Source organism: Camelus bactrianus, chromosome 22, assembly GCF_048773025.1.
Source record: "Camelus bactrianus isolate YW-2024 breed Bactrian camel chromosome 22, ASM4877302v1, whole genome shotgun sequence".
In the NCBI taxonomy this organism is placed as follows: domain Eukaryota; kingdom Metazoa; phylum Chordata; class Mammalia; order Artiodactyla; family Camelidae; genus Camelus; species Camelus bactrianus.
This window is the reverse complement of record NC_133560.1, coordinates 27,709,448-27,736,825: the sequence shown is the minus strand read 5'-3', so window position 1 is coordinate 27,736,825 and position 27,378 is coordinate 27,709,448. Positions and strand designations below refer to the sequence as shown.

At 46.9% G+C, this 27,378-nt stretch overlaps 1 protein-coding gene across 1 annotated transcript; it reads right to left on the bottom strand.

The window, feature by feature from the left end:
• Positions 1-3,054: 3,054 nt before the first annotated feature.
• ACER1 (alkaline ceramidase 1) lies at positions 3,055-26,489 on the bottom strand. Its single transcript, XM_010966769.3, has 6 exons — positions 26,338-26,489; positions 12,468-12,582; positions 12,239-12,380; positions 11,166-11,303; positions 7,422-7,559; positions 3,055-7,110 (listed from the first exon to the last, which is right to left on the bottom strand). The coding sequence occupies exons 1-6, from the start codon at positions 26,428-26,430 to the stop codon at positions 6,942-6,944; spliced, it is 795 nt and encodes a 264-aa protein (XP_010965071.1). The 5' UTR covers positions 26,431-26,489; the 3' UTR covers positions 3,055-6,941.
• Between the last annotated feature and the right edge of the window lie 889 nt (positions 26,490-27,378).

Here is a 27,378-nt window from a genome sequence, read left to right as displayed (position 1 = left end):
GCTGGGGATTGTCATGTACAGACTGAGTTAAGAATTACTGAGCAGCAGTTCAGAACACTTTTTGTTGTTACTGTATCTAGTTTTATGGTTATTTGTGATCTATGATCAATGACTTGCTGAAGTGACACAATGTTTCCTATTTACATCAGTGTGAGCAAAGGGAGTAGGTTCAAAGGAAAACATCAAGCAGCTAGTAATAGAGCATCTGGCAGAACGCAGGATTGATACATGTTATCCTGATGTTACAAGAATCTGCAGTTTGGGCAGGGCTTGGTAGGAGCAGCTTGTCTTCTCCCCTCATGACGTGAACTTGCTGAGGCTGGAGAATCTCTCTAACACGGCTCACTCACCATACCAGCAAATTGGTGCTGGCCATTGGTGCTTCTTCATGTGGGCTCCTCCATGGGGTGGTCTTCCTCGCAGCATGGCGGCTGGGTTCTAGGAGTGAGTGTCCCCAGAGAATCGGGAGACAGCTGCATTGCCTTGGAGGGACTAAGCTCAGAAGTCACGTGGAGTCACTTCCATCATAGTCTAAACCCACCCATATTTAAGGGCTCCTTTACAGAGAAGCTTGAAGGTCACACTGTTAGAAGAGCATGTGGATGGGAAATACTGCTGCAGCCATTCTGGAAAAGACACCATCTTCCACGGTCATTAATTCCAATGTCTGCAAACCAGATCCTAGGTAATTATATAGATGATAATGATAAACTTTAATTTGCCATTAAATAAAGCCCAGAGTTTGTAGAATGAGCTACAAGGTCATAAATGAAGGCAGGGAGGCACAGAACCCCACCTCTTACTATCTTCCCATGTTTATTCTGCTCCCTACTATTTCTCGATCATACTGGGTACCCTCCCGCCTCCACATCTTTGTGTGTCTCTTTCCTCTTCCAGGAGCTGTCTCCCCCTAGGTATCTGCTTGGCTCACCCCTTCACCTGCTCCAAGTCTTTACTCAAATTACACCTTTTCAACAAGACCTACCCCGACCACTTCATTTAATCCTGCTGCCCCCAGCTCCCAGCCCTCCACTCTCTGCTCTAAGTTTTCCTTTTTCCATAGCACTTGTCACCTCCCAGTACATACATATTTATTTATTAAATCCATTGCCTACATCCCCGGGCTAGAATGGAAGCTCCAAGAGGGCAGGGATCTTTGTCTTGTTCGTTAATGTTTCCCAAACACGCTGCCTGGCACATAGTAGCAGCTCAATCAATGTTTGTTGCATGGCAGGAAATAATACTGAAACACATCATGAGAAGTCCTTATCATTTCTCTTCTAGTCTTTCTAATTCTTTAAGAAGATAGTCTTGGCTTGGTGTTCATGTTTCTTAAACTGCTCTCTGGCACCCTTTAATCTTCCTTAATGACAAGAGAATAGGCTAAGAGTTCAGAGCCTGGGACAGGTGACTGTCTGGTACAGGGCTTCTCGACCCTGCCTGTTCATTGATGTCCCTTGAGAAGTGCCAGGGCCCACCTTCAGAGATTCTGGTTTCATTAGACTGGAGTGAGACGGGGCCGCCTCTCCTACCTCTCCTTTTTTTAAATTGAAATATAGTTGACTTACAATATTATATTAGTTTCAGATGTACAACCTACTGACTCAATATTTTTATCAATTATACTCCATATGAAATTATGATAAAACCTTGGTCCTACTCCCTGTGTTGTCCATTATATCCTTGTAACTTATTTGTTTAGTAACATTTATTTTATACCAAGTAGTTGGTACCTCTTAATCCCCTCCACCTACTTTGGCCCTTCCCCCACTCTCCTTCCCTCTGGTAACCACTTGTTTGTTATCTGTATCTTCATAATACAAATAACATTTTTTCTTTTTTTTTTTAGTTCAGCTGGAGATTCTAATGTGCAGATTGGATTAAGAATCACTGAGCTGCAATTAATAACATTTTTTCTGTTGTTACTGTATCTAAACTTATGGTTATTCTTGATCTGTGACAAATGACTTCTTGAAGTGACACAATGTTTCTTGTTTAAACACATCAATACGAGTAAAGGGAGGAGATCTATTGCCCCCCTTCCCTGCCCAATTTTCTGTTTTCATGTAAAAGACAAATAAACAACTTGACCCCCACCCCCCAAAAAAGCAAATAGTAATTTGATCATTGGGCAGAATGCATGATTGATACATGTTATCCTGATGTTACAAACAATGAACTTGAAACACAAGTCCGGCAGCTAGAAAGCAGCATCTTGGGCCTGAGGAGTCTAGTTTCAGCCTGTAACTGAACTGCTACATTAGGTCTCTATCGCCCTCTAGTGGTCCAGTTTATTTGCACCCAAAGGGAGGACTCTGCATTTATTCCTCTATCTTTCACCTTGTAGACAGTTCAGCCCTTCCGGATTTTTTTTGGAATCCTCTTTCTGGCCTCCATCCTGTTCCCTGTACCTCCCACTTTCCTGCCAGCCTCAAACATCCAAACAACCACTCATGGCAATACTGAATAAGACCAGGCTGAAACAGAGCCCAGTAGGGTGTCAAAGATCTACCCCAGATGAACTTCAACTCAGAGCTGACCTCGACTGGCACACTGAGACACTCAATCTTTATCCCATAGGCAATGGGGAACCATGAATGGTTTTGGAGCAGACCCAAAATCTGTGCAACAAGGCATTTCCCCAGAAAAGGGCAGTGCACCGGACATTTACAATGTTCCCCCTCCTAGCATCTTTCCTCCCCCCTTTTTTTTTCTGACAACAGTCCCTGATCTGAGGGCTTCCCACCTCCCTGCCTTCCCAGGGCCAATATGAGCCTGTAAGTCACCTCTGTGTGAATTTTAAAATGGCAGCCCTTCTGAGAGAATGCCAACTCAAGACATGGCACAAGGCTTAAGAAGCCCCCACTCACTCCCTCTTCTCCCCGAATCAGACCTGTAGTCAAAGCGAGGCTCCCTTCCCTCTGCAGAGGAAGCGCATGCCCACATCTGGCCAATCAAAGGGTTGCATCCCTCTGGTTACTGGTATTGGTCACCGGAGGTAGCAGGGGGCGGGGGTCATGACCTAACACCAGCCAAGAATGACTCTGGGAGCTTTATTTGATTTTAATTGAAAAAAATTTCACATAACATAAAACTAACCATTAACCATATTAAAGTGCACAATTCAGAGGCTTCTAGAACATTCCCAGTGTTGTGCAGCCAGCACTTCTGTCCAGTTTTCCAAGACACATTTTTCACCCCCAAAGGAAATTCTATACCCATTCCCACCTCTCAGCCCCCAGCAACCACTAATCTGCTTTCTGCCTGTATGGATTTGCCTGTTCCAGACGTATCATATAAATGAAATCACACAATATGTGGCCTTTAGTGTCTGGCTTCTTTCACTGAGTAGCATGTTTTCAGGGTTATCCACGCTGCAGTGTGTGTCAGTGCTTCACTGCCCTTTAAGGCTGAACAGTATTCCATCGTATGGCTGGACCACATTTTGTTTATCCATTGGTGGACATTTAGGTTGTCTCCACCCTTTGGCTCTTATCAATAGTGCTGCAAATGAACATTTCTGTACAAGTATTTTCTTGAATACCTGTTTTCAATTCTTTGGGGTATGTGCCTGGAAGTGGAATTGCGGGATCACATGGTGACTCTATGTTTAACTTGTTAAGGAACCGCCAAACTCTTTTCCATCACAGCCGCACCATTTTATATTCCTAGTGACGCACAAGGGTTCCAATTTCTCTTCATTCTCATCAGCAATTGTACCCTGCCTTTAAAAAATATATATGGCCAATTTAGTGGCTGTGAGATGGTATCCATGGTTCTGATTTGCATTTCCCTAATGACTGACGATGCTGAGCACCATTTCACATCCTCCTGGAGTGTGTACTTTTCAGCTTGGAAGGCTATGAGCCTAGTGCCACTGGCAGCCACCTCCCACTCAGAAAGTAGACCAGAGGGATAGAGGGAGCCTAGCTCTGGTGACGTCATTTGAAGCCTGGATCCAGCCTTATCTGCAGCCTGATCCTTAACTTCAAAAGTATATATGCTGATTATCCTTTTGTCATTTCAGCCAGCTAGAGCTGAACATTTTGTCCTTTGTCACCAAGAGTCCTCTGTGATGGAGACTGGGACTTACCAAGGTCACATGGTGAGTTAGAATTACAAACTGCATGAGTACCTGGATGTCCTTCCTACCTACCCACTGTCTACATGTCGCTAGAGGAGGCATGAGGAGGGATCAGCAGGGGCCAGGAGACAGATGTGGGAACAAATCATGGCCATGCGCTTTGGGATAGAGGCGTGGGGGCAGAAGCCAGATATTTTCTCTCTGCCCCCCACCAGAAGGTTTTGAATTGAGGTCCTTAACTATTAGTGTTGGGGGTGGGGTGGGTATAGCTCAATGGAAGAGCATGTGCTTAGCATGCATGAGGTCCTGGGTTCAATTTCCTGTACCTCCACTAAAAATAATAATAATTTTAAAACTATTAGGGTGTCAAATGCCCTTCAGAGAGTATCATGGAAGCACAGCTCCTCTCCCCACCAAAAACACCAAGACACACAACATTTCGCTGACAATTCACAAGTTTGCAGAAACTCGAACCCCCTCCACCCCGCCCCCCAACATAATCCATCCTAGGGCTGTATGTGAAAAAAAACAACAACCTGGTTTCTAGAACAAGAAATTCAGAAGGACCCAGAAGCAGGGGATCTGAAATCCAAGCACAGTCTTTCTGCTGACTTAGCGGTGCAAGGAACTCTGGGGAAGGGCAGACCTGGTTCAAGTCCAGGCTGCGTAGTCTTCGGCAAGTGGCTTGCTCTCTGAGCCACAGGTATAAAATGAGACTATTCTCGTCTATCTGGAGGGCGTGTGGGAGGGGTATTCGGTTCAGTGATGCTTGTCATGGGCATGTAAATATAAGCGGCCCCTCCCCTTTCAATGTCCCCATCTCTCCAGCAGGCCAGGCGCGCTTTCTTCTACTCCTGGAATGATGCAATCCAGAGGCCTAGGTAACGTGCCCAGACACTCCTCTTCTGCAGAGAATGTCAAGTGGTCCATGGATACTGAAACCCATCCCAGGCCCCAGGTTAAGAACCAACCACCTGGAACTCTCCCTCCTTTACTCAGCTCCAACAACAGCCTTCTTTCTGTCGCTCCAGTTCATTCCCACCCCGGGAGTCTCACACCCACCATTCCCTCTGCCCGGAATGGTCCTGCCCAGCTCTTGGTGGGGCTGGTCTCCTCTCAGCATTGAGGGCTCAGCTAGAAAGTGCGCTCCCCACAGGGCAGCCACTTGAAAGGGCTGCTCCTTTCACTCATGGTCTTGAGAACATCACCATGCTTTACCTTTTTTGCAGCACCCATCAGGGACTGGAATTGCCTTGGTTGTGTGTCTTTTTATTTATTTAACGTGTGTCCCCTCATTAGGGCAGGGACTTTGCACATCTTTATTGTCTTATATCCTCAAGGGTTAGTGTCAAACATACAGTAGGAACTCAATATATATTTATTGAAGAGATAAATAAATGAATGAATGAACGAATGAATGGGTAGGGAAACAGATGAATGGGAGGATGGTTGAATGATTTGAATGGATAAATGAATAAATAGATGGCTAAATATGGATGGATGGATGGATGGATGAGGGATAGATAAATAATTGGATAACTGGATAGACTGAGGATAAATGAATATAAATGATGGCTAAATACAGATGATGGATTGATGGGTGGATGGATGGATGGAAAAGTGGATGGGTTACAGTTGGATAAATGGATGGAAGGATAATAGATGATGAAAAGATGAATAATATATATATGGACAGATGGATATATAAGTGGAGGGGTAGACGGATGCATGGATAGTTCAATGAATAGTTCAAGGAATGGATGATACATTAATGAATGAACAGGGAGAGTTAAAAAGATAGATAATAGAAAACAAGATGAAGGAATGAATGAATAAATTAACGGATGGGTAACCTAAAGGATAGATGGATGGTTCAATAGAGAGTTAAAAAGATGGATGGATGGATGAATGGAAGGATGGATGAATAAAAGGACAAGTAGATGGGTGAATGTTTGCCAGACTCCATACTAAGCACTTTATATACATTATCTTTTCTTACATACACTGAAATCCCATGAGGGAAGGAATGTTTCCATCTTACAGACAAGGTCTTTGAACTTCAAGGGCAGGAATAATCACTCCCCACAGATTATACAAGTAGGAAGCTGTGGAGCAGGGTTCAAACTCCAAGCCCCGTGCTCTTAACCTCCGTGGAAACCATTCTCCCCTTCTTCCCTCACTTTGAGAGCCTGTACCAGCCACCCCAGCCCCCCTCCTGATGTCCATGCTCGGACAGCACCCAAATCACCCAGTCCAGGCCTCCACACTGCTCTGCTGTCGACCAGTGAGACAGGCCCACAAGTCCACGGGCTGCATGTGAGCACATGTGAGGATCTTTGAGGTCTCTGCACACACGTGTGAGCGTAGAATGAGGTGATGGATAACACGTCCATTCTCTGAGATGCCCCCCAAGTACCAGGGACATCACATGGCCAAAGACAGGTCCAAAGAGACTGGTAGCGACCTCCACTGTTCATAAGGTGCCCTGGGGAACCAAACCCAGCCTGAGGTCATTCCCAGTAAGTGCCACGTAATCACAGCACCGAGTGGTCCAGCCAAACCAGGTCATGTGACAACAGGGAAGCGGTGGACACAGAGGAGAAAAGGAAAGAGAACAGGGGCAGGCGATGGAGGGGGGAGCCTCTGCCAGGCAGCTCCCCGGGTCATCAGGCAACCGCACACAGAGGTCACGAAGTCCATCCCCTGCCTTGGGGTGGGACCGCGCAGGACAAAGAGGATGGGGAAAGGGAGATGGAGACAGGAACTTCGAGTGTCTCTCAGTCTCCTGATTCAGGCCACGCTCCTTCAAGACACAGGTGGGTTCGCAGGTGGTCGGGTAGGAAGGAGCTGGCGGACCTCAGCAGCTCTTGTGGTCACCACTGACCTCCACATAGGGCAGCCCCACGGGCCAAGTGTCCTGAGGCCAGTAGCGGACTTTGAGAGTTTGGTCTGGCATCTCGTATCTGGCATCCACCAAGGCCATGATGACTATGCCGTAGGGGAAGGTGATGCTGATAAGCACATGCCTGTGGGAGAGGGTGGTGAGGGCACAAGATGCCTCTGCAGCCAGCCTGATGCCCCCAGCCCCACCTGGGTCATCTCCTTACCTCTCATGGACCCTGACCTTCCAAAGGGACCTTCCAGACCTGACCTCCCAACTGCAGCCACTGCCCCCCACCCCCTGCCATCTGCCACAGACACACACACACACACACACACACACACACGCAAGTCCCCGTATCTGTGCCTCCCCACCCTGCCCCCAGGCTCCTGCTCTGAGCTCTGGCATCTGAGATTTTCTGCTCCCAGGGCCCCAGACCACAGGACAGGTGCTTACCAGATGCTGTGCAAGTAGAAGAAATTAATCCACTGCCAGAAACTGCAAAGCAAGCGGTCGCTGATCCAGCTAGAGAAGGCAAATGCCCATAAGACCACGGTGACCTTGATTATATGCCGCAGCTCTTTATTATCCATCCTAAGGAGGGAGGGAGGGAGGGAGATCAGAGCCTGACTCCGATAGCAGAGCCTGACGGGGGCTGATGGGAAATTCCTCCATCCAAGGAGATGAGGCTGGGAGGAGGGAAGGATCAAAGGGGCAGTGGGGGAGGGGCCTGATCTGTGCCAACACTCACTGAGTACTTATAGGATGCCAGGTGTGGTTCTAAAAGGTAGAAACCCAGTCCTCACCACAAGGCTATTGTTCCCATTTTATAGATGAAAAAACTGAGGTGCGTGAGATTAAGTATGCCCCAGCCCCCACCCCAAGGTTACACAGCTAGTAAGTGGGGTCTGCATCAGTATTATCGGAATGCAGAATTCTTAACCGACAGGCCCTTCTGGGTTTGTGTTTTGGGGTGTAAGTGTGTGTGCACCTGCACATTGGTGCATGAGGACTTACGTCTGTGTGTCCATGAGAATGTGTGTGAATTCTCTGAGGCCACATCTTGGGACCACTCAAGATGAGAATCTGTGTTTCCCCAATAGCAGAGCTAACCTATTGTCCCTTAGGAAAGAGTGTATCAGGGATTTATGAGGCAGTAACGCTTTTATGGGTAAAAGCACAAGCCCGGCCCACTAACCTAAAATGGGACGGTTTGAACACACACACACACACACACACACACACACACACACACAGAAGGAGAAGGAGGAGGAGGAAGGCGTAAGAGTTAGTGAAATCTGAGTAAAGTCTGTGGTCTAGTTAACAGTACCGTCACATTGTCAGTTTCTCCCTATTTGAGATTGCACGATGGATACATAAGATGCTACCATTGGGGGAGGCAAGGTGAGGGAACTCTGGGTGAAGGGTACACAGGACTCTGTTATTTTTGCAACTTGCTATGAGCCTGTAATCATTTCAAAAGAAAAAGTAAAAAATATAGCATAGTGACTGCAATGGATTGAAACATATCAGAGAGATAAACACCCATGAGATCATAATACTACTTAAAGAAAAAACAACTTCATTGGTCCTTCTTAGTGATGGCTAAGGTACCAAACCCTTACTCTGGAAATAGAGGGTTTTTTTTTTAATTGAAGTACAGTCAGTTACAATGTGTTAATTTCTGGTGTACAGCATAATGTCTCAGTCATGCATATACATGCATATATTCATTTTAATATTCTTTGGAAATTGAGTTTTAAAAGGGAAAGAATCAATGCTCTATCCTGTATGTCCTGTCCAAATCGTACTTCAAGGTTGATGAGTGACAGTCCTTCTGTCAGGATAGATGAAAGCCAGATCATCATCAATCAATGCAGAAGGAATAACAGAATCTGAAAACCACCACTTTGCCCCCTCTAATGAGATCATGGATGGAGGCAGCATGAAATGGCCACTGGAATCATCAGGTGAAAGGGTCAGTAGAAAACTCTATAATGAAGGGTCTGGATGACACCATCCAAATCCACTAATCAAACTTAATGGCACTAAATGTGGGACAATCACTCATTATGGGGGGAGGATCTTAATGGGGTGGAACAAGCAGAACTCAGCACCATGCATAAAATGAAAAAAAAATTAAGCATAAATGTAGATCTATTAATTTGTAGGAAATATCAAAAATAAAAGAAAAAATAAGGAAACACATTGAGAGGCACCACAGGAAGCAGCCAAACAAATCCAGAATGCAGGATGTTCTATAAGACAAATGATCAAGTTTCCGTGGTTAAATCAGAGGCATGAACAACATAAATGTCCTTTGACATATATATATATATATATATAAATTATATATAATTATAAATATATAAATAATGGAATATTACTCAGCCATAAAAAAGAATAAAATAATGCCATTTGCAGCAACATGGATGGACTTGGAGATCGTCACTCTAAGTGAATTCAGTAAGCCAGAAAGAGAAAGAAAAATTCCATATGATATCACTTATATGTGGAATCTAAAAAAAAAAAAAAAGACCTACATGGACTTACTTACAAAACAGAAACAGACTCATAGACATAGAAAACAAACCTATGGTTACCAGGGGGAAAGAGGGTGGAAAGAGATAAATTGGGAGTTTGAGATTTGCAAATATTAACCACTATATAGAATAGATTAAAAAACCCAAATTTCTTCTGTATAGCACAGGAAACTATATTCAATATCTTGTAACCTATAATGAAAAAGAATATGAAAACGAATACATGTATATATATGTATGACTGAAACATTATGCTGTACACTAGAAATTGACACATTGCAACGGACTATACTTCAATTTTAAAAAGTCAGAGGCATGAAGAAAGGGGAAGGGAAGGAGGGAAGGATGCTGTGAAATAAAGATGATCTAAGACTGTGTTTGCATTCTGATTTAAACAAGTCCAGGTATAAAAAGATGCCTTTGGGAAACTGATGAAAGGTCAGTGCAAACTGAGTATTAGACGCTATTCTAGGGAAGGATCATTAACCTTGTGAGACGTGTGTGTGCCAGGTCTTCCACTTGCCCGTCTGGATCCTTTCCTACCTTTCTCCACTCTGCCTCACACCTCAGGGGATGGGGGGGCGGGTGAGCTATGTGGACTTGGAAATATATATTCTAACAGTTCCCTCCCCTCACCCTTTGGTTCCCACTTGAGGCTCCTCATTGGCCAACCCAACTGGAAACCATTGGCCAACCCAACTGGAAACCATTGGCTAACCCAGCTGGAAACCACTGGTCAACCCAACTAGAAGACCAAGGACAAGGGGGCCCCTGGGTTTGGTCCACACAACCTCCCTGTGGGGTTGGCTCAGGCTGGAGGGAACCAACAACTAGAGGTCACAGCTCTTGCCAAGGAGACCCTCCCTGCTAGCTCTCTTCTTCCAGATTCGTGCAATCACTCCCTCCCATTGCTTCCCATCTCAGGTCTCCTGATGATCACAGAAACCCATCCTTATTAGCACAGGGTTTCTAAAGGATCCCTAGTGAGTTTACGACAGTCTTCCCTCTCCTTTGTAAATAACCCTTTTATTCAACTCTCCTCAAACAGCTCCATTTGAAAGTCCCCTCTCTAGCCTGCTAAGACCTAGCATGGGTTAAAGATAATTCTACATACAGCACAGGGAACTATATTCAATTCCTGTAATGAGCCATTTTTAAGAAACTGAAAATATATATGTATGTATAACTGAATCACTTTGCTGTATACTTGAAACTAACATTGTAAATTGACTACACTTCAATAACAAACAAAAATAAAAATGAAAAAAAAATAATTCTGTATCAGGAGAGTGAAATCCTGAACAACGAATGGGTGACATTACATGAAATCTGGGGGGAATACAGAATGCAGGTTGGCAAAGTGCTAACGGTTGTGCGGGCTGGTTAGTGGCACACATGGAGGTTTCTGATGCAATGCTCTCTACTTGTATGTATGTTTGGGGGGTTTGCAACAAAAGGGATGAACTCTGCAGTCAGACAGCCTTCGGTTCAAATCCTGGTCCTGCTCTTAGTTGGTGAATGATCTTGGGGAAAGGACATTGTCCCCATGAGCCTGAAGTCAATAACTATTTTGGGAACAGGGTGAGTACTGGGTGAAGGGAGGTTGTTGGAGTGGGGAAGGGAGCCACCTCCCCGGGCACCTGCAGCCACCACCCACTTCTTGTACTCCTGGAACACGATGTAGAACACGTGCACGGCAATGCTGTTGAGGGCGTATGCGTTGATCGTGGGCTTCAGGAAGGACAGGAAGGTGCTGACAATGGTGGTGATACAGACCAGGCAGACGAACTGCAGCCTGGGGAGAGAAGGGCTCAGCTGTTGGGGGCGGTGGAGGGGAGTTCCTGTGGGGTTTAGGCAGGGTCCCATGGAGATCTTGGGGCAAAGATGGATGAGAAAAGGGAAAGGGCTACAAGGAGCCAAACTGGGCTCTGAAAAAGGTCTTAAGACTCCCAGGTGAGTTTAGGAAAGGATCCCAAGGGACTCAGGAGGGTCAACACAACTTCCCAGGGAACCCATGTGGGCAAAGCAGGGTCTGAAGGGGGCCCCAGGGTAGTGGGATGCGTAGGATGGTAAAAGGGTCTCAGGGAAGCTCAAGGGGGCTTAGTCCAATCAGAAGAGGGTCCCAGGGCCCAGGTGAGTTGAGGCAAGGGATTCTGGGGAGCCAGGTGGGATTAAAGAAGGAATTGATCCTTAGCATGTATAGCTCAATGGCAAAGCACATGCTTAGCATGCACAAGGTCCTGGGTTCAATTCCCAGTATCTCCATTAAAAAATAACAATTTACGTTAAAAAAAAAAAAAAAAGGAATTGCAGGGGTCCCAGAGGCTATTAGGAGAGGGGTCCTGGAGGGTTCAGGTGAGTCAGAAAAGGGGTCCAGAAGGATCCAATGAAAGATTCAGGGGGCCCAGGTGATCGGCTCAGAGGAGAGATCTCTGGGCCCCAAGTAACCTTAGGCATGGGATCCTGGGACCCCAAGATGGGCTCAGTCAGGATCTGGAGAAGGTCCCAGATTTCCAGGTGGGATCAGGGGAGGAATTCCAAATAAGCAGGGAGGATAAGGGGAGGATATCCAGGGATCCTAGGTACCCCCAGAGGAAGGGTCCCCGAAAGTCTGGTTAGGTCAGGCAGGGTCAGGAGAAAGTTCTGGAGTGGCCAGGGGAGGGATCCCAGGGACCACGAGAAGGCTTGGGGAGGGGACCCGGAGGATAGGTGGGCTCTGGCCCCACCCACCTGCTCTGCCCCAGGAAGGCGGGAAAGTAGCAGCGGGGCAACCATATGCCGTAGCTGCCGGCCAGCAGCCACAGGATAGCGATCTCGTCCAGGATCTGGCCCAGGAAGCTGAGCGTCACGTGGAAATACATGGAAAACAGGCCTGAAGCAAGAGACATAAGGCAGGTGGTCAAGGGAGTCGTCCATTCCTGCCCCCTGACCTGCCCCACTGTCACAGACCCCCACCTACCTATGGCCATGAAGAGGATGCAGATGATATAAACCCAGTGGGAGCGTACCTGGGCATACGGGTGCATCAGAAACATCATGAGAGGCCCAAAGATGAGGAAGGTGACATTGCTGAACTGGAGAAGGGGAAAATGTAGGGAAGGGGCTGTCAGACAGGGGAGGCACCTGACGCCTTTCAGGCTGGTAATTAACCCAGGGTCTAGCTATAGTTCTGCTAATCCTACTAGCCAACCAGCCATCAGTAGAGCCATCACTCCATCCATTATTCTATGGGTTCATTTATTCCTTCAAGAGTGTGGCAAAGACTATCTACTAACCTTCTACATTTTCCTTTCAGCAATAGTGTCCCCCAAGTTTACACTAGGCACATGACTACTCAACTAAAGACTACGTTTCATAGCCTTCCTCGCAGCTCACTGTCACCTTGTGAACTGGTTGAGCCAATGGGATAGGAATGTAAATAAGTTACTTCCAGGTCAGTCCTTCAAAAGCAGTTTAAGGCTTGCCCTCTATGTCCTATGGACTGAAATGCAAATGTGGTGGTCATGAGTTGGTCTTGGTCTTGTAGACAAGGAAAGAGAGTGCAATACCCTAGTGGCTTGCTTCTGAAAAAAAGAAAAAGAAAACAGTGTGAAGCAGAAGTCATGGGGTGTGACTTCTGAGGTTAGGTCATAAAAAGCACTGTGGCTTCCATCTGACTGTCTCTACCTTAGAGTGTGAGACATTGGAGCTCTAAGCCACCATGAAAAAAGACTGGGTACCCTTAAAGCTGCCATGCTGGAAAGACCACGTGGAGAGATCAGAGAGAAATCAAAAGAGATGCTGGAGGAGCCCTAGCTGTTCCAGTCCCTAGGTGTTTCACTCTTTCCAGTCCAACTGCCACACACATGACCTTTCAGATGATTCTAGTCCCCTTCTCTGTTTCAAGTCATCCCAGTGGATGCCAAGTGGAACAGAGACAAGCTGTCCCTACCAAACCCTACCCAGATTACCAGTTCATGAGCGAAACAAAAGTAGTCACTATTTCAAGCCACTACATTTTAGGGTGATTTGTTATGCAGCATTAGCTAGCTGAGACAAAGAGGCAATATTACTGTAGGCTGGGTGGGGTTGGGGAGGAGGAGGGAGCATAGCAGCCAGCAGGTGTGGCACACCTTGTTCAGAACCCCATGATTGCACAGCTCTGTTGCTGTGGATTAGTTACTTGTCTCCCTATCATTAGACATTTACTATGTTCTGGGCCCAGGTAAGGTTTATTATTCCCAGAATCATAACTTATCGTCACAACAACACTGGTAGATATTAGGTGGACCACATTATAGAAGAAGACATTGATTCTCAGAGTGGTCAAATGGTCCAGCCCAGGTCACCCCAGTAAGTGGAGAATCCAGGATTTGAAACTGGATTTGAAACCAGATCCCAAGTGAATTTCTTGTGAGACAGATAAGAGGGCTGTTTATCACAGCAGCAGAGACTGCTTCACAGACTTTGACCGATGTCAGATAATAGCACATGATTCACAGTAATAACTAACAATGACCACTAAGAATACAGCGAGTTACAGCAGGGAGCGGGAATTAAACACTGAACAGCCATCCTCCCCTCTTCCTCCTTAACCAAACTGATTTGGTTCAGTATTAGGAGGGCACGTCCTTCTTGGGAGGCAAAAGGGAATAACAGCTGGTGCTAGCTAATCTGATTCTCTCCTTCTTCTGTGTAACAAGGCCACCCAGCTGGAGACTACATTTCCCAGATTCCCTTGCAGCTACACAAAACCATGTGACCAAGTTCTGGCCAGTAAGACTGGGACAAACATGGCTTCCAGGTTGCCTTCTTAAAGGGAAGGGGCGAGCCCTCCCCTTACTCCAATTCTACTGGGATACAGATATGGTGGGGTAGCTTCTTGGACCATACAGATGAGGGCAATGGTCTAGAGGTAAGAAAACAACCATACAGAAGGAGCCCAAGTCCCTGGCACCATAAATCTCTCACACTAGCCCTGGGAAGTTATGACTAGAGAAACTTCTATCTTCATTAAACTGTTATTGTTTTAGGCCTCCGGTATAGCAGCTGAATCTACATCTTAAGTTATATATATGCCCCTTCTTCCTTGCTAAATAAAACTGAATTTTGTTCAGGCATTAGGAAGACCTGGCCTTCAAGGGAGGCAGGATTTAGCCTGATTAGTCATCTCTATTGCCAATAATTGGTTAAGGAATGGATGTGTGATATAATTCTGGCCGATGAAACATGATGGAATATCTGATGAGGGACTTCTGGGAAAGTTCTCTTTGTTGAAACCAGGCTAAGTGAAAAGTCCTTTGGACATTGTTCTGATGTTTAAGATGTGGCAGCCATTTTGCAACCATGAGGAAACAGGGCTATTGGTAAAAACAAATACTTGAGGACAGTGGTTCTCAAACTTGTTGGTTTCAAGAACTTCTTATATTCTTAAATATTATTGAAGACCCTGACGAGGTTTTGCCTGTGTGAGTTACATCTATCAAGATTTACTATATTAGAAATTAAAGCCTAAAAACTTTCAAAACACATTACTGTACAAGCACACATTCCTTTGGCCATCAGATAAATGATGTCAACACACATCATGCAGCCTCTGGAAGATTCCATTGTACCCCTGCGAGATAATCAGAGTGGGGAAACACAAATAATACCTTCGTATTATTATGAAAATCACTATGACCTCGAGGAATTGAAAGGGTCTCAGGGACCTCAGGGTAGGTACTCAGTATTTTGAGAACCACTTCTCTAGGGACAGCAGAGAAGAAAGATGGAAAGAACCAAGTAGCCTGGTGATGTTGGGCTCTGAGGGAATCTATTCTGGAACCATCTCCCTCCAACGTCCATTAAAAAAAAAAATCATCTTTTTATTTCAACTGTTTTTGGTTGGGTGTTTTATTTGAAGTCAAAGTGTTCCAGTTAACAGGCTTTGGTCTCCAAGTGGTGTGGGACTGGATATATGCTCTCTTGCTCATTAACTGTGGAGTCTTGAGAAGGTAACTTCAATTCCCTAACCTCCCTTCTCTGCATTTGTGATCTATGCGTAATGCCACCTACCTCTTTGTGCTGTTGACCCGAAGTTCCCGGACCTCATTAGCCTCGTGAATACTATTAAGGTCACAAGAACATTTGCACCAGAGTATCAGTGGCTCAAAATCTCCAACTGCTGAGATAGGACGCCAATGCCCCTCACAGTCTCCCCAGATATGTTGAGGCCACAGTGAATACCTCACGTGAGCTCAGAAACAAGCATTCTCATGATTTTCTTACACCTGCCAACTTGAGGTCAGTGAGCTTGCTCCCTTGACTATACCCTTCTCTCCCCAATAAAATCTTCCCCTTGTAAAGCTGTCCTCAGTTGCCTACATTCCATCTCAGAAAGTGAAGAAATAGTGCCTTGTTAACTAGGTGCTCTGTTATTTCTCAGAACCCCAGTATGAAGGATGCTGATGCAAAATACAGAGCACAGCGGGGGGCTCTAGCTCAGTGGTAAAGCCCACGCTCAGCATGCATGAGGTCCTGGGTTCAACTCCTAGTACCTCTATTAAATAAATAATCAGTTCAACAGACCGAATTACCTCCCTCCAAAAAAGTTTTTTTGGTAATTTTTAAGGAAACAAGCTATTAAATACACACACACACGCCACAGTGGTGGGCGTGAGGAAATCAATCACCCGACACAAGGTCAGCCTCTACCAGCCTCAGTCCTGGGCACCTGTACAGGTCCCCAAGGCAGGGGCCCTCATGATTCTAGGGAAGCCCACAGCTCTCCTTAGGCGATGGTGGAACCAGCTCAAAGGGCACAGTTTGAGAACCCAGCCTTGGCAAACTGGTTTCCCAGTTCACAGTCCCACCTACATCCTTGTTTTCCATGCCAAGGTCTTTGCTGTCTGTCAAAGGACAAGGTCAAACTCATCTCCAGGACAGCCACCCAGTTCACAGGAGCTATCCCAGAACACAGAGGTACCTCCACGCCGACTTGTCCTGTCTGTATCCTGAGAACTTACCCCACTGGAATAGACACCTATCCCAAACTGGGAAGTCAGATTTTTCTATTTTGAGAATTTGAAACTTGGAACAGACACAGAGCCTGGGAGTCACCACATTTGAGTTTCACCAATGGCAACTCTCTAAAGAGGCCTTGGGATATCATCATGATGTTTAAGATAAGGCAGCCATCTTGCCACCATGAGGAGACAAGGCTGAGAAAAAAAGCAGATACTCGAGGGCAGTATTTGCCCTTCTGCTGACCCCTCCAGACCTACTTAGGGTCCCAACCTTCCCAAACAACTCATCTTTCCATTTTGTAAGATACTCCACTATCTTTCCAATGCATTCTCTCCCTCTCTCCCTCCCTCCCTCCATCTCTCTCTCTTTTCAGTTTGTTTGGTTTTGGTTTTTGCTTAAGCTGGCTTTCTATTTCTCAAATCCAACAAAACCATCAGCATTGGTATATTAGCTAGGGTTCTTTGGTAGCAAGCAAAAGAAAATGATTCTGGTGAACTTACATTTTAAATATAAATATAAAGTGTGTGTGGTTACTTAATTACTTAAACCATTCATTCATTCATTCATTACAGGAAGCTCATTAATCCAATGAATTGCAGAAGACAAGGAAAACCAGAAACCAGAACAGCTCTGACCTGTGAATGAAAAATCTCTTCAGGGGACAATTTTGGGTGTGAATGAAAACAATTCTGTTCAGTCCTTTTGTCCAAGCCCTAGATTCAAATTCTGGAGAGTGTAGCCTGGACACATCTCATCCTTGGCCAGAGAAGGGGGACCACCTTGACTGACCGTCCCACCGAGACCATATCCAGATGGTTGATGAAGGGAAAATGGGACCATGGATACTGAATGGATAAAACCCCAAACAAATCTGGATGTTCCCTCTGCCTTTAACCAAACGCCAGCCCAGGAGACCCAGCTTCCTAAGCCCTTAAGCCTCAATTTAAAACATGTCCGTGACTCTTATAAGTGAAACCCAAACTCTTAAACTTGGCTTATAAACTCCCTCCATAATTCACCTTTCTCCACCTTCAACTTTATAATCCCAGCGGAAGGAAAAACTCAGTTCCTGTGAATGAGCCATCCGTATCCTTACCTCTTACCTCCAGGAGCTTGCACATATTGTTCCCACTGCCTGGAAGGCTCTCGTTCCCACTCACCCGTCTCTGCCAGGCCAGCTGCTCTGCCTTTAGCCTGGAAATCACTTTCTCCCTCACGCCTTCCCAATCCCTTAGGCAGAGCCAGGTGGTCTGCCTTTACGCCCCGTGCCATCCCACTTTCCTGACACCTGTTCAGCTCTTCTGGAACAGTCTGGGATTCCTGCTAAACCTGGCTTGGAGAACAGGGACTGTGGCTTCCCCATTCTGCCTTATAGCCTCAGGAGCCAGAATATAGCAGGTGCTCAACAAATATGTCCCATGACTGGATCTCAGAACAGTCCAGGCGCATCGCCTGTCACGTGCATGAGAACGCCTGCACAGGGTCTCGCATCTAGAAAGGCCCTACTAGGAGGCGCTACAGCTGTAACCTCCTAATCTCTTGACCACATGACTTTACAGATTGTCTTTAACCCTTGCACACCCAACAAGGTCTGGCTTTCTAGTTCTTGTTTGGCAATCAGGAGCTTGAGTCTCAGAGAGGTGGGGTGACTTCTCTGAGGTTGCACAGCTCCGGGGGATGCCGAAGTTAGCTTTTACCCCTTGATTTGAAAGACAGGAGGACTAGACGGGTGGTGATGATTAAGAGGGACCTCCCTGCTTCCTGGCTGTGTGACCTAATGTCTCTGGGCCCCCCTTTCCTGCATCAGTAAAATGGGAAAGGACCACCAATGCTACCGTGTGGTGGGATGAAGGCTGCCCTGTTAGGGGGAAGCATGAGGCGAGGCATTGGAAGGCTACCTTACCCAGGACATAGTCCTGGCTCAGTAAATAGCAAAGGCTGCTGCTGCTCTTGTTATTGTTAAAGGAGGTAATAATAACAGGCTTACGACTGGTATAGATGCTCCAAGCTCGGTGGCCAACAGAACAAAGACAAGCGTTCTCAGTAATGCCCCTAATCGTGCAGAATGAGGACAGAGCAGCAGGCGGCACCTATGACTAATGAGCTCCAATGGCTCCAATAGCATCAGAGACCGCCCTGGTGCCAGGGTCCCCCTCCCTGCCCTCTGGGCTTGGGCCCCCACGTTTCCCAACTACAGGTTCTGCCCAGACGTGGAGATGCGGGTGAGGAATCTGCCCAGGATTGTGGCCAGAACCAACCCAGCCTTGAACGCTGGGCATACGTGAGCTGGATTCCCTGGGTCCCAGCCCCAGCAGGTGCCTTCACCTCCCTTCATTCATTCATTCATTCATTCATTCATTCATTCATTACCTCCAATGTGCTCAAGGACCTTTCCAGTGCCTGAAAACAAAGTCCCTGCCTTCACAGGGTATCCACTTAGGGTCTGGGGGCCATCCTGTGCCTCATTTTCCTCCTCTCTAAAACAGAGGTCCTATTTCCAAGTGCCACAGTGAGGATTAGAGAACCAAGAGCCGCCGAGGCCGGGGAGGCTTGGCATTTTGTTCACTGCTGCAAAGCCCCTGGTGTCTACAGCAGTGCCTGGCCCACAGGAGGCGCTCAGTGGATTTTTGCAGAGAATAAGGCATGCAAAGAATACATGTAAACAAGGCACACACGTGCCTGGCGCATGTGCTGTAATGGCTGTGTTCCCCGGGGAGGCTATGATTGAAGAAGGCTTTGCTTTTTGGACAACCAGTACCCAGCAGGGTGTCTGGGAAGTGGGGGTGGCTGGATTCCTTAGGACTGGAAGAAGGAAAGGAGGAGAGATGGAGAGAGGGAAGGAGGGGAGGGAGGAAGGAGGGAGGGGAGGGAGGAAACCGACCTGACTCTCCACCTCAGCCTTTCTCAATTACCCCAACCATCCTGGGCTAAAACCACAGCCACACCCCTCGCTCTCTCACAGGTTCTCTCCCATTTCACTCGAGGAAATTCCATTGATTCAGTTTTTACTCCTTTATTGTCTCTGCCCTCCTGACTGGACTGCAACTTCCCCAAGGACAGGAAACATCCTGTTTTATCCCCAGCTGTGTCCTCAACCCATCACACTGGGCACCCAACAGGCACTTAAGAAAAACCTGTAGCATCAGTTGAATCAACTAACATGGCCAAACCACTCCTGGCTCTGTCTTTGGCCCATTGCCAAAGTTCAAGCACCCACCATCCATGCCCGGCCCTGTCACCTGTTGAGGACCCCTGTCTGCATCTGTTCCATGTGTGCACAGGAATGCTGGTGCTGGGCTGGGGGCATGGAGCCAGAGCACCGGCCACGGTCTTCCCTCACGGGGCTTACCAACATGAATTAAGATGCACACAATTCATGGTTACTAACTCTGTAGCTGAGTGGCCTCACAGCACTGTGGGTAAGTGGGAGACTCTGGGACTAGGTGATCGGGGTTTAACTCGGCCCTTTTGTGCACTGGCAATTTTTGTGCCCTTGCAATTTACATGCTGTGCAACCTGGGAAGGAAATATACCCTCTCTGAGCCTTTATTTCCCCCATCTGTAAAATGCGGAGAATAAGAATTGTTATGATGATTACAGTGAGTGCTATTTGTTAAATAAAATTAATAAATATCAAATAAAATTAACATATTAACACTTTCTCTCTATGCTATATTTACTACTAATAATAATAGCTTCAACTTATTCAATGCTTAGGCTGTGTCAGGACCACTAAGTTTTAAAAAATACCTATGTTTTTAAAATTAAAATATAATTCACATACTATCAAATTCACTCTTTTAAAGTGTGCAAGGAGGGGTGAATACAGCTCAGTGGTACAGTGCATGCTTAGCATGCATGAGGTCCTGGGTTCAATCCCCACTAACGCCATTAAAAATTAATTAATTAACTTAAAAAAACTGTATTCAATTTCTTGTAATGAACCATAATAGAAAAGAAACTGAAAAATAAATATATATATTATGATTGGATTGCCACATTCTGTTGATTCTTATTTTGTAGTTGGCTTTATTCCTTTGGTAACTATGTAAGTTTAAAACGTTAAAGGTCTAACCTGTCCTTAGAAGCAATAATTAGTACATATATGAAAGCTAAAAAAAATGTGCAGTATACTGTTTATATGTATTTACATGCAATATAATGTGTATGTGCAGTCGAATTGTAATAATTCTATATAATAAAACTGGAAAAAATAGAAAAAAATAAAGGGAGGAAGAGAGAAAAAAATTTTAAATAACAAATAAATAAATATATGTATGTATATGTATAACTGAATCACTTGTACAGCTGAAACTAACATTGTAAATCAACTACGCCTCAATAAAAAAAAAGAGAAATAATAATTAAAAAATACTGTACAAGTCAGCAGATCTTAATCTGTTCAAAGTTGTGTGGCCATCACTGCCAACTCCAGAACATTTTCATCACCCTAAAAGGAACTCTCATCCCCATTAGCAATCATGCTCCTTTCTCCTTCCCCAGCTGCTGGCAGCCATGAATCCACTCTCTGTCTCTGTGGATAAGCCTGTTCTGGATGTTTTGTATCAGTCGAATCATATACTTTGTGATCTCTTGGGTCTGGCCTCTTTCATTGAGCATCATGTTTTTAAAGTTCATCCACATTGTAGTGAATGTCAGTGCCTCACCCCTTTTCATGGCTGAATAATATTCCATTGTATGAATGGACCATATTGTGTTTATCTATTCATCCACTGATGGACATTTGGGATGTCCTATAGCTGTTTCATCCTCTCCATGGTCCTATGAGTTGAGTATTGCTAGCACCCCACAGCTGTACCCTGTCTGCATAGGTACTCAGTAAATGTTTGCTGAATAAAAGGAATGAATGAATGAGTTTCCCTTCCCTAGCATGCCCTGCCGCCTGGCATCCCACACCCTTGACTTCTGTTTATTGCCTGTCTCCTCCAGCCACTAGGACACCAGCCCCATGGGAGCAGGCGGTTTTTTTGTCTCTTTTGATCACTGCTATGTCCCCAGAACTGGAACAGTGCCTGGCTTAATCAATTCCTGTTGAATGAAGAGTGAAATGAAGCGGTCATTTGAATCAGATCCCCGTGTCAGCCCCAAGAGGCCAATAGGGTGGGAATCACCAATGCCTATTTTACTGAAAGAGAAAAGAGGTCCAGGGGACCCATGGAGTCTGGGCCAGGATGTTATGGGCATGGTCACCAATATCATGTATGTAATTATTCAATTAACATCATCTGCCCTCCCTGAGGGCAGGGACCACACCCTCCTCACATTCTGCGGGACTTGCCACACTAGAGGTGCCCGGCAATGAGTTGCTGTTGCTGTGAAAGTTGAGGAGGAGCGCGATAGAAGAGGGAGGTGTGGTTTAGAGCTCATGGGACCTGCCTGTCATAGCCAGGCACTCAGAGAGGGGCGGGCCTTCCGCCTGGGTCACACAGCATACAGGGAAGAGAGGGGCTGGAATCAGCACACTGCACAGGCCAGCAGTGTGAAGGTTTTTGGAGGAGGTGGTGGGCAAGCTGTTGGAGATTTGGGCACTGCAGCCTACACCACACACGCACCCCTCCCTGCTCTGATCTCTCTGTTTCTCCGATACCAGCCCCAACCCCAATGTCCCCTACTCATCCCCACCTCTGAGCCTTTCCTATGCCATTCCCCATGCCTGGCAGGTCATCCTTTTGTTCCAGGTCTGAGCATCTGAGAAAGAGCTTTCTAGAGAGGGTGAGATGCGGAGCTTCCAAAGCTTTGGGAGGATCCCAGGGAATAGGCTAAGCAGCACGGCTGCTTCTGGGAGCTGGGGGGCCTTGAAACATCTTCCCATCCCCCTTGTAACTCTCCTAAGTAGGCAGGAGCCCAAACGAGGCCACACCTGGAGGCCACGAGGCTAAAGCAAATAGGTGTCGACTGGAGTGGCTCATGCTTTGACTTCTGCCCAGCCCCTCCCACACCCCTGACCTCTGTTCCTGTGGGTTGTGCCTTCCTGGCCATTCTGTGAAATGCATCCAGGTGTCCCAGCTGCCCTGCATCATCGACTCTCCCCTGCTCCAAAGTCAGCCATGGCTCCCCGGCACCGTCACAATAGAGTACACGTTTCTCTGCCTGGCATTCCCGATTGAGCCCCTGGAAACCTTACCAGCCCTTTTTTCATCCTCTGTCCCTCCCCACTGAGCAGGCAGCCCGGGCTCTGGCTTCAAGCTACCAGCTGTTCTCTCTCACCTCAAGACCTCTGCTGTTCCCTTTGCCCCACGCCCTGTAGAGAACACTTACTCATTCCTTAACATTGAGGTTCTGTCCCCATTCAACGCACAGAGGCCTCACGCCCCACCCCCGTGATTCCCCAGCCTCCCACTTCTGGCCCTGTTTCTCCCTTTGCCACGCGCTAACCATGGGGCTGGCAGAGTCCATTCCTAATTCTGAACCACCCCTCTCCACATCATGGGGGAACTGAGCCTCTGGATCACCCAGCACAGGTTGGTTTATAGACTTTTTGTTGAATGAATGAGTCCATCAATGAATACAGGTTAAATTTCAAACACCCTAACTCAGCATTCAAAACTTTATCTTTAGTTCTCTCCATATTTTAGCCACAGAGACCTACCCCACCCCTGAGCTGGCCATCCCTCTTTTACTTCTAGGACTTGGCACATCCTTTTATTTTCTTTTGTTCCCTTTCCCAGACTCCTACTCCACTTGGCAAACTCCTATTCATCCTTCAAAACTCAATTCCTAGGTGCTCTCCTCTATGAAGCGTCCCAACACCTGAGCTGAGTCCTCCAGCGCTTCCTTCTTCTGTACCCTGACTGTGTGGGGCTGGGCTCTACCTCTCCAAACCCCAGGCTCAGAGCTCCTTGCAAACAGATCAGTGAGAGAAACAAAGATTCTTCAGAAAGCACCATTTTCCAATTATGAGTCATGACTCCTAAGCAAATTGTGATAAAATCCATGTGAATAGATTTTTAAAATTTTCCTGCTGCATTTTTTGTCTTTCATTTACATCCCTAGATCAAAAGCACACTTCTAGACAGCAGCGTCGTATTTTGACAGGCGTTCGGCCCTACACAGATTGGTGAAAATGTTATGGCTTCCTTTTTATTCATTCATTTAGTGACCGCAATTGCAAATGCCTCAGAGATGACTTTGTATACAAACCTTGCCAGCTACAGGGATCATCTCTTTGGTGAGAGTTCCTAAAGGAACAGTGACAGAGTCGAGGGTGCAGGTTATCTGTAAACTGATGTCTTGACACAAGTGGTCAGTTTGCTCACAGGAAGCCTGTGTGAGTATGCTCATATTCATTAAAAAATAAACTGATTTTTTTTTGAGGGGAGGTTTAGCTCAATGGATGAGCGTATGTTTAGCATGCATCGGTCCTGGGTTCAATCCCCAGTTCCTCCATTAAAAAAAACAAAACTCATTTTTAATTTCTTTTTTTCAGTGGGCTTGGTTTTTTGGGGGCGGGTAATTAGGTTTGTTTACTTACTTTTAATTTTTAATTTCTGATTTGAAAGGCCAAAAAAGAAAAAATTTTATCGTTTTCTATTTGTTTTTTTCAATCTAACTATATCAGCAGCTAGCAGACTACAGCCCCCTGAGCCAAATTCAGCCCACAGTCTTGTTTAATGTGACCGCTGTGCTAAGAATGACATTTACATTTTTAAAAGGTTGCAAAAATGGAAAGAGGGACAATAGCTTGTGATATTGACACGAAACTCACACCTTGGCATCCACAAATAAAGTTTTATTGGTACACAGCCACACCCTCCTGTTTCCACATAGTCTGTGGCTGCTTCCAGTAGTTGTGGCAGGGACCATATGGCCCCAAAAGACAAAACTATTGCCTGTCTGGCCTTTACAGAAAAAGCTGCTCGACCCCTGCACTATATGACTTATTAGCTATGGTGATGGGTTTGGGGCACTCAGAAGTGTGCAGGACGAGAGAGTCTTGAGGGAACCCTTTATAACATAACTCAGATTCAGTTCCTCATGCCCTGTGCTATTTGCCAGAGCCTTTTTGGCAGAACAGAAGAGAAGGTATACAAAACGGTTCCCAGCGCATTCACAACAGGGAAAGATGAGTCCCGTTTAGTGAAACTTTTGTTTCCGTTTGTTAAGTATTTGGAAAGGCAGGTACTGGGTGATGATGATACAGAAACCTGTAAATGTGTGTCATGACTGGGATGAGTTTTATACCTGCAGCTTTGGTGAGTGTCTGGTGGTTCTTCAATATACTACATTTAGAGACAGGCTAAGGGGGAGGGCATAGCTCAGGGGTAGAGCGTGTGCTCAGCATGCACGAGGTCCTGGGTTCAATCCCCAGTACCTCAATCAAATAAATAAATAAATAAACTGAATTACCTTCCCCTACCAAAAGAGACAAAAAAAAAAAAAAATTTAGAGACAGGACAAAGAACAGTAGGATAGAGGGAAATTTTGTCTGAGAGCACAGCCCGCACCTAAGCCAGCCCTCTCTCCTTGCCTTCTGTGGGGTGGGCTGCACAGGGAACTTTCTGGACTGCAGGGACTGCTGGGGAATGCAGAGAGGAGGGTTCCAGAACCCTAGATCTTCTTCTCAGCTTCCAGGCACCGGCACACTCAGCCCCCTCCCATTTTACAGGGGAGGCTACTGAGGACCAGAAAGGGTCAGTACCTCTAGATCAGGAGAAGCAAAAGCTGGGGTGGTGTCAGGGACCCCTTGAATCTCAAACTCTTGCCTCTTAGCCCTGAGAAGTAGTGAGGTCAAAGGTAACAGAGTCAGAGCAACCTGGGCATGCCAGCCCTCTGGTCCTCTCCCCACCTCCAAAAAAAATCTCTCCTGGTCCTGCTACGTTCAAATCCCAGCTCTGAGTACCTGGGTGACCCTGCGCATATCTTTCAACCTCCCTGAATGCCAGCTTCCTCGCCTTGCCTAGAAACTGGGATTAACTCTATACATTGTATGTTGTGCCTAGCACCCAATGCCACTGTGAAGAGGAAATGAGGTTTGTCAGGCCAAATGTTTAGTATGATGCCTGGCACACAGTAAGTGCTCAGTAAAGGCCCCTGTTCACACACATGATTGCATGCTCGCCATTTATTAGCATGTACTAGGTGCAGGGCACAGAGCAAAGGATGATGCCTCGTTACCCACCATCCTAGGAGTCCAGGGACTCAAGCAAACCGCCTTCTTCATGATGTCCCCAGCACCCTGCACAGGAGCGCATGCCTGCACGTGCCTTTGGCTGCATCTTTCAAGCTTTAGTTAAAAGCCACTACCATCTAGGCATCCAAGATTTTTGAGCCCTTCCAACATGGCCCCCATAGCAGGAGCTGGAGGAAGGATGACCTAGAACTGAGGGGTTTCCTGGGACATGAGACTTACAGTGCCGAGACCAGAAGAGTCCCCGCAAATCAGGATGAGTTGGTCACCTGGGGCTGGGGATACAGCTGCCTCCTCCAGGAAGCCCTCCCTGATCCACTCCTCCATCAGAGAGGCTCAGGAGCTGCCTCTGGGCTCTGTGAAGCTGCCTGTGCACCTCCCATCACAGCACCATCACCCTGGCTTGTGACTGTCTGGAGTCACACCCATGTCCTTTGCTCCAGGAGAGCAGAGATCAGTTCTTTTGCTGCATGGCTGAGTTTCTAGAACCTACCACAGAGCCTTATGCCAAATAAAGACAGACTAGTGAATGAAAGCCGGCAAGCAGGCCCTGCCTAACAGATGAGCAAACCAAGGCTCAGAGAAGGGAACCGCTCCAGCAGGATTTCCCAGCAAGGATGTGGAGGAGCTAGGGCTTGAACATCACCCCCAATCTAGTGAGACAGTCCCACCAGCCCTCACACCCAGTCCTCACCGTGTTGTAGAACTCAGCCACCAGCTCCGAGTGCTGGAAGTTGCTCTCACACCAGTCCACCTCGGAGCTCTGGTAGGCAAAGATGCTGGGCATCCTGATGCAGTGTCTGCTGCCCGCTGGCTGCGTCTGGCAGAGAGGAGCGTGCGAGTCTGGGAGGGCCAGTCCCAGATGAGGTGGGAAGAGGACAGCTGGGTGCCCTGCGGCAGGCCAAGAGGAAAAACCTGCTGGACAGCTCCCTGATTGCACCAGAACAGCCTGGTTGAGAGGTGGTGGTGGCTGCCCTGGCGGGGCGGGGGTGAGTGGGAAGGGGGACCTCCCATCCCTGCCCACTAGGAGTCCTGTTTTTCAGAACAGTAATTTCAAAGAACAACAATGATGACCGTGATGATGTTCCCACTGGGATGAGCAGTCTGGCCATCCCCACTTTACGGATGGGCAAACCGAGGCAGAGAGCAAAGTCATCTGTGCAGACAGATGCAAGGTGGTGACACGCAGGCTCCGGACTCCCGGCTCCTAACCATTAAGTTTTACTACCTTGACACCATCAAAGCTCCAATGCCGCTGCTTCCGAGATCAGGGCCAAACAGCTGCACGCCCAACCCAAAGGGCTCCGCTATGCTCCCTTGGAGTCCTTGCTAATGGAACCTCCAATGGGGGCCTCAGTCTTCCCATCTGGGCTGGGTTGAAGCCATTTCTCCTACACCTATAGCGTCCCAGCTTCCACCAGGGGCCACCTTCAAAGCCCCCCTGGGAGGAGGACTCTGTGGAGTTCCAGGCCTGGGATCCCGAGTCCTGGCTTCCCAGGCTGTGGAAAAGGTCTGGTTTGTGAGGCAGACAGGCGTGAGTTTGAACTGAGTTCTTCCCCTTCCTAAGCTGTGTGGCCTTGGGCAAGTGAATTCACCTCTCTGAGCCTGTTTTCGCACCTATGAGATAGCCATAATAACAGGATCTCCCTCTTAGGGCTACTGTGGAGATTTAGCGGCTGACACAGTGTTTCCCTAGGAAGACAAGTTGTGATGGCGGCCCTGCATCCAGAATCAC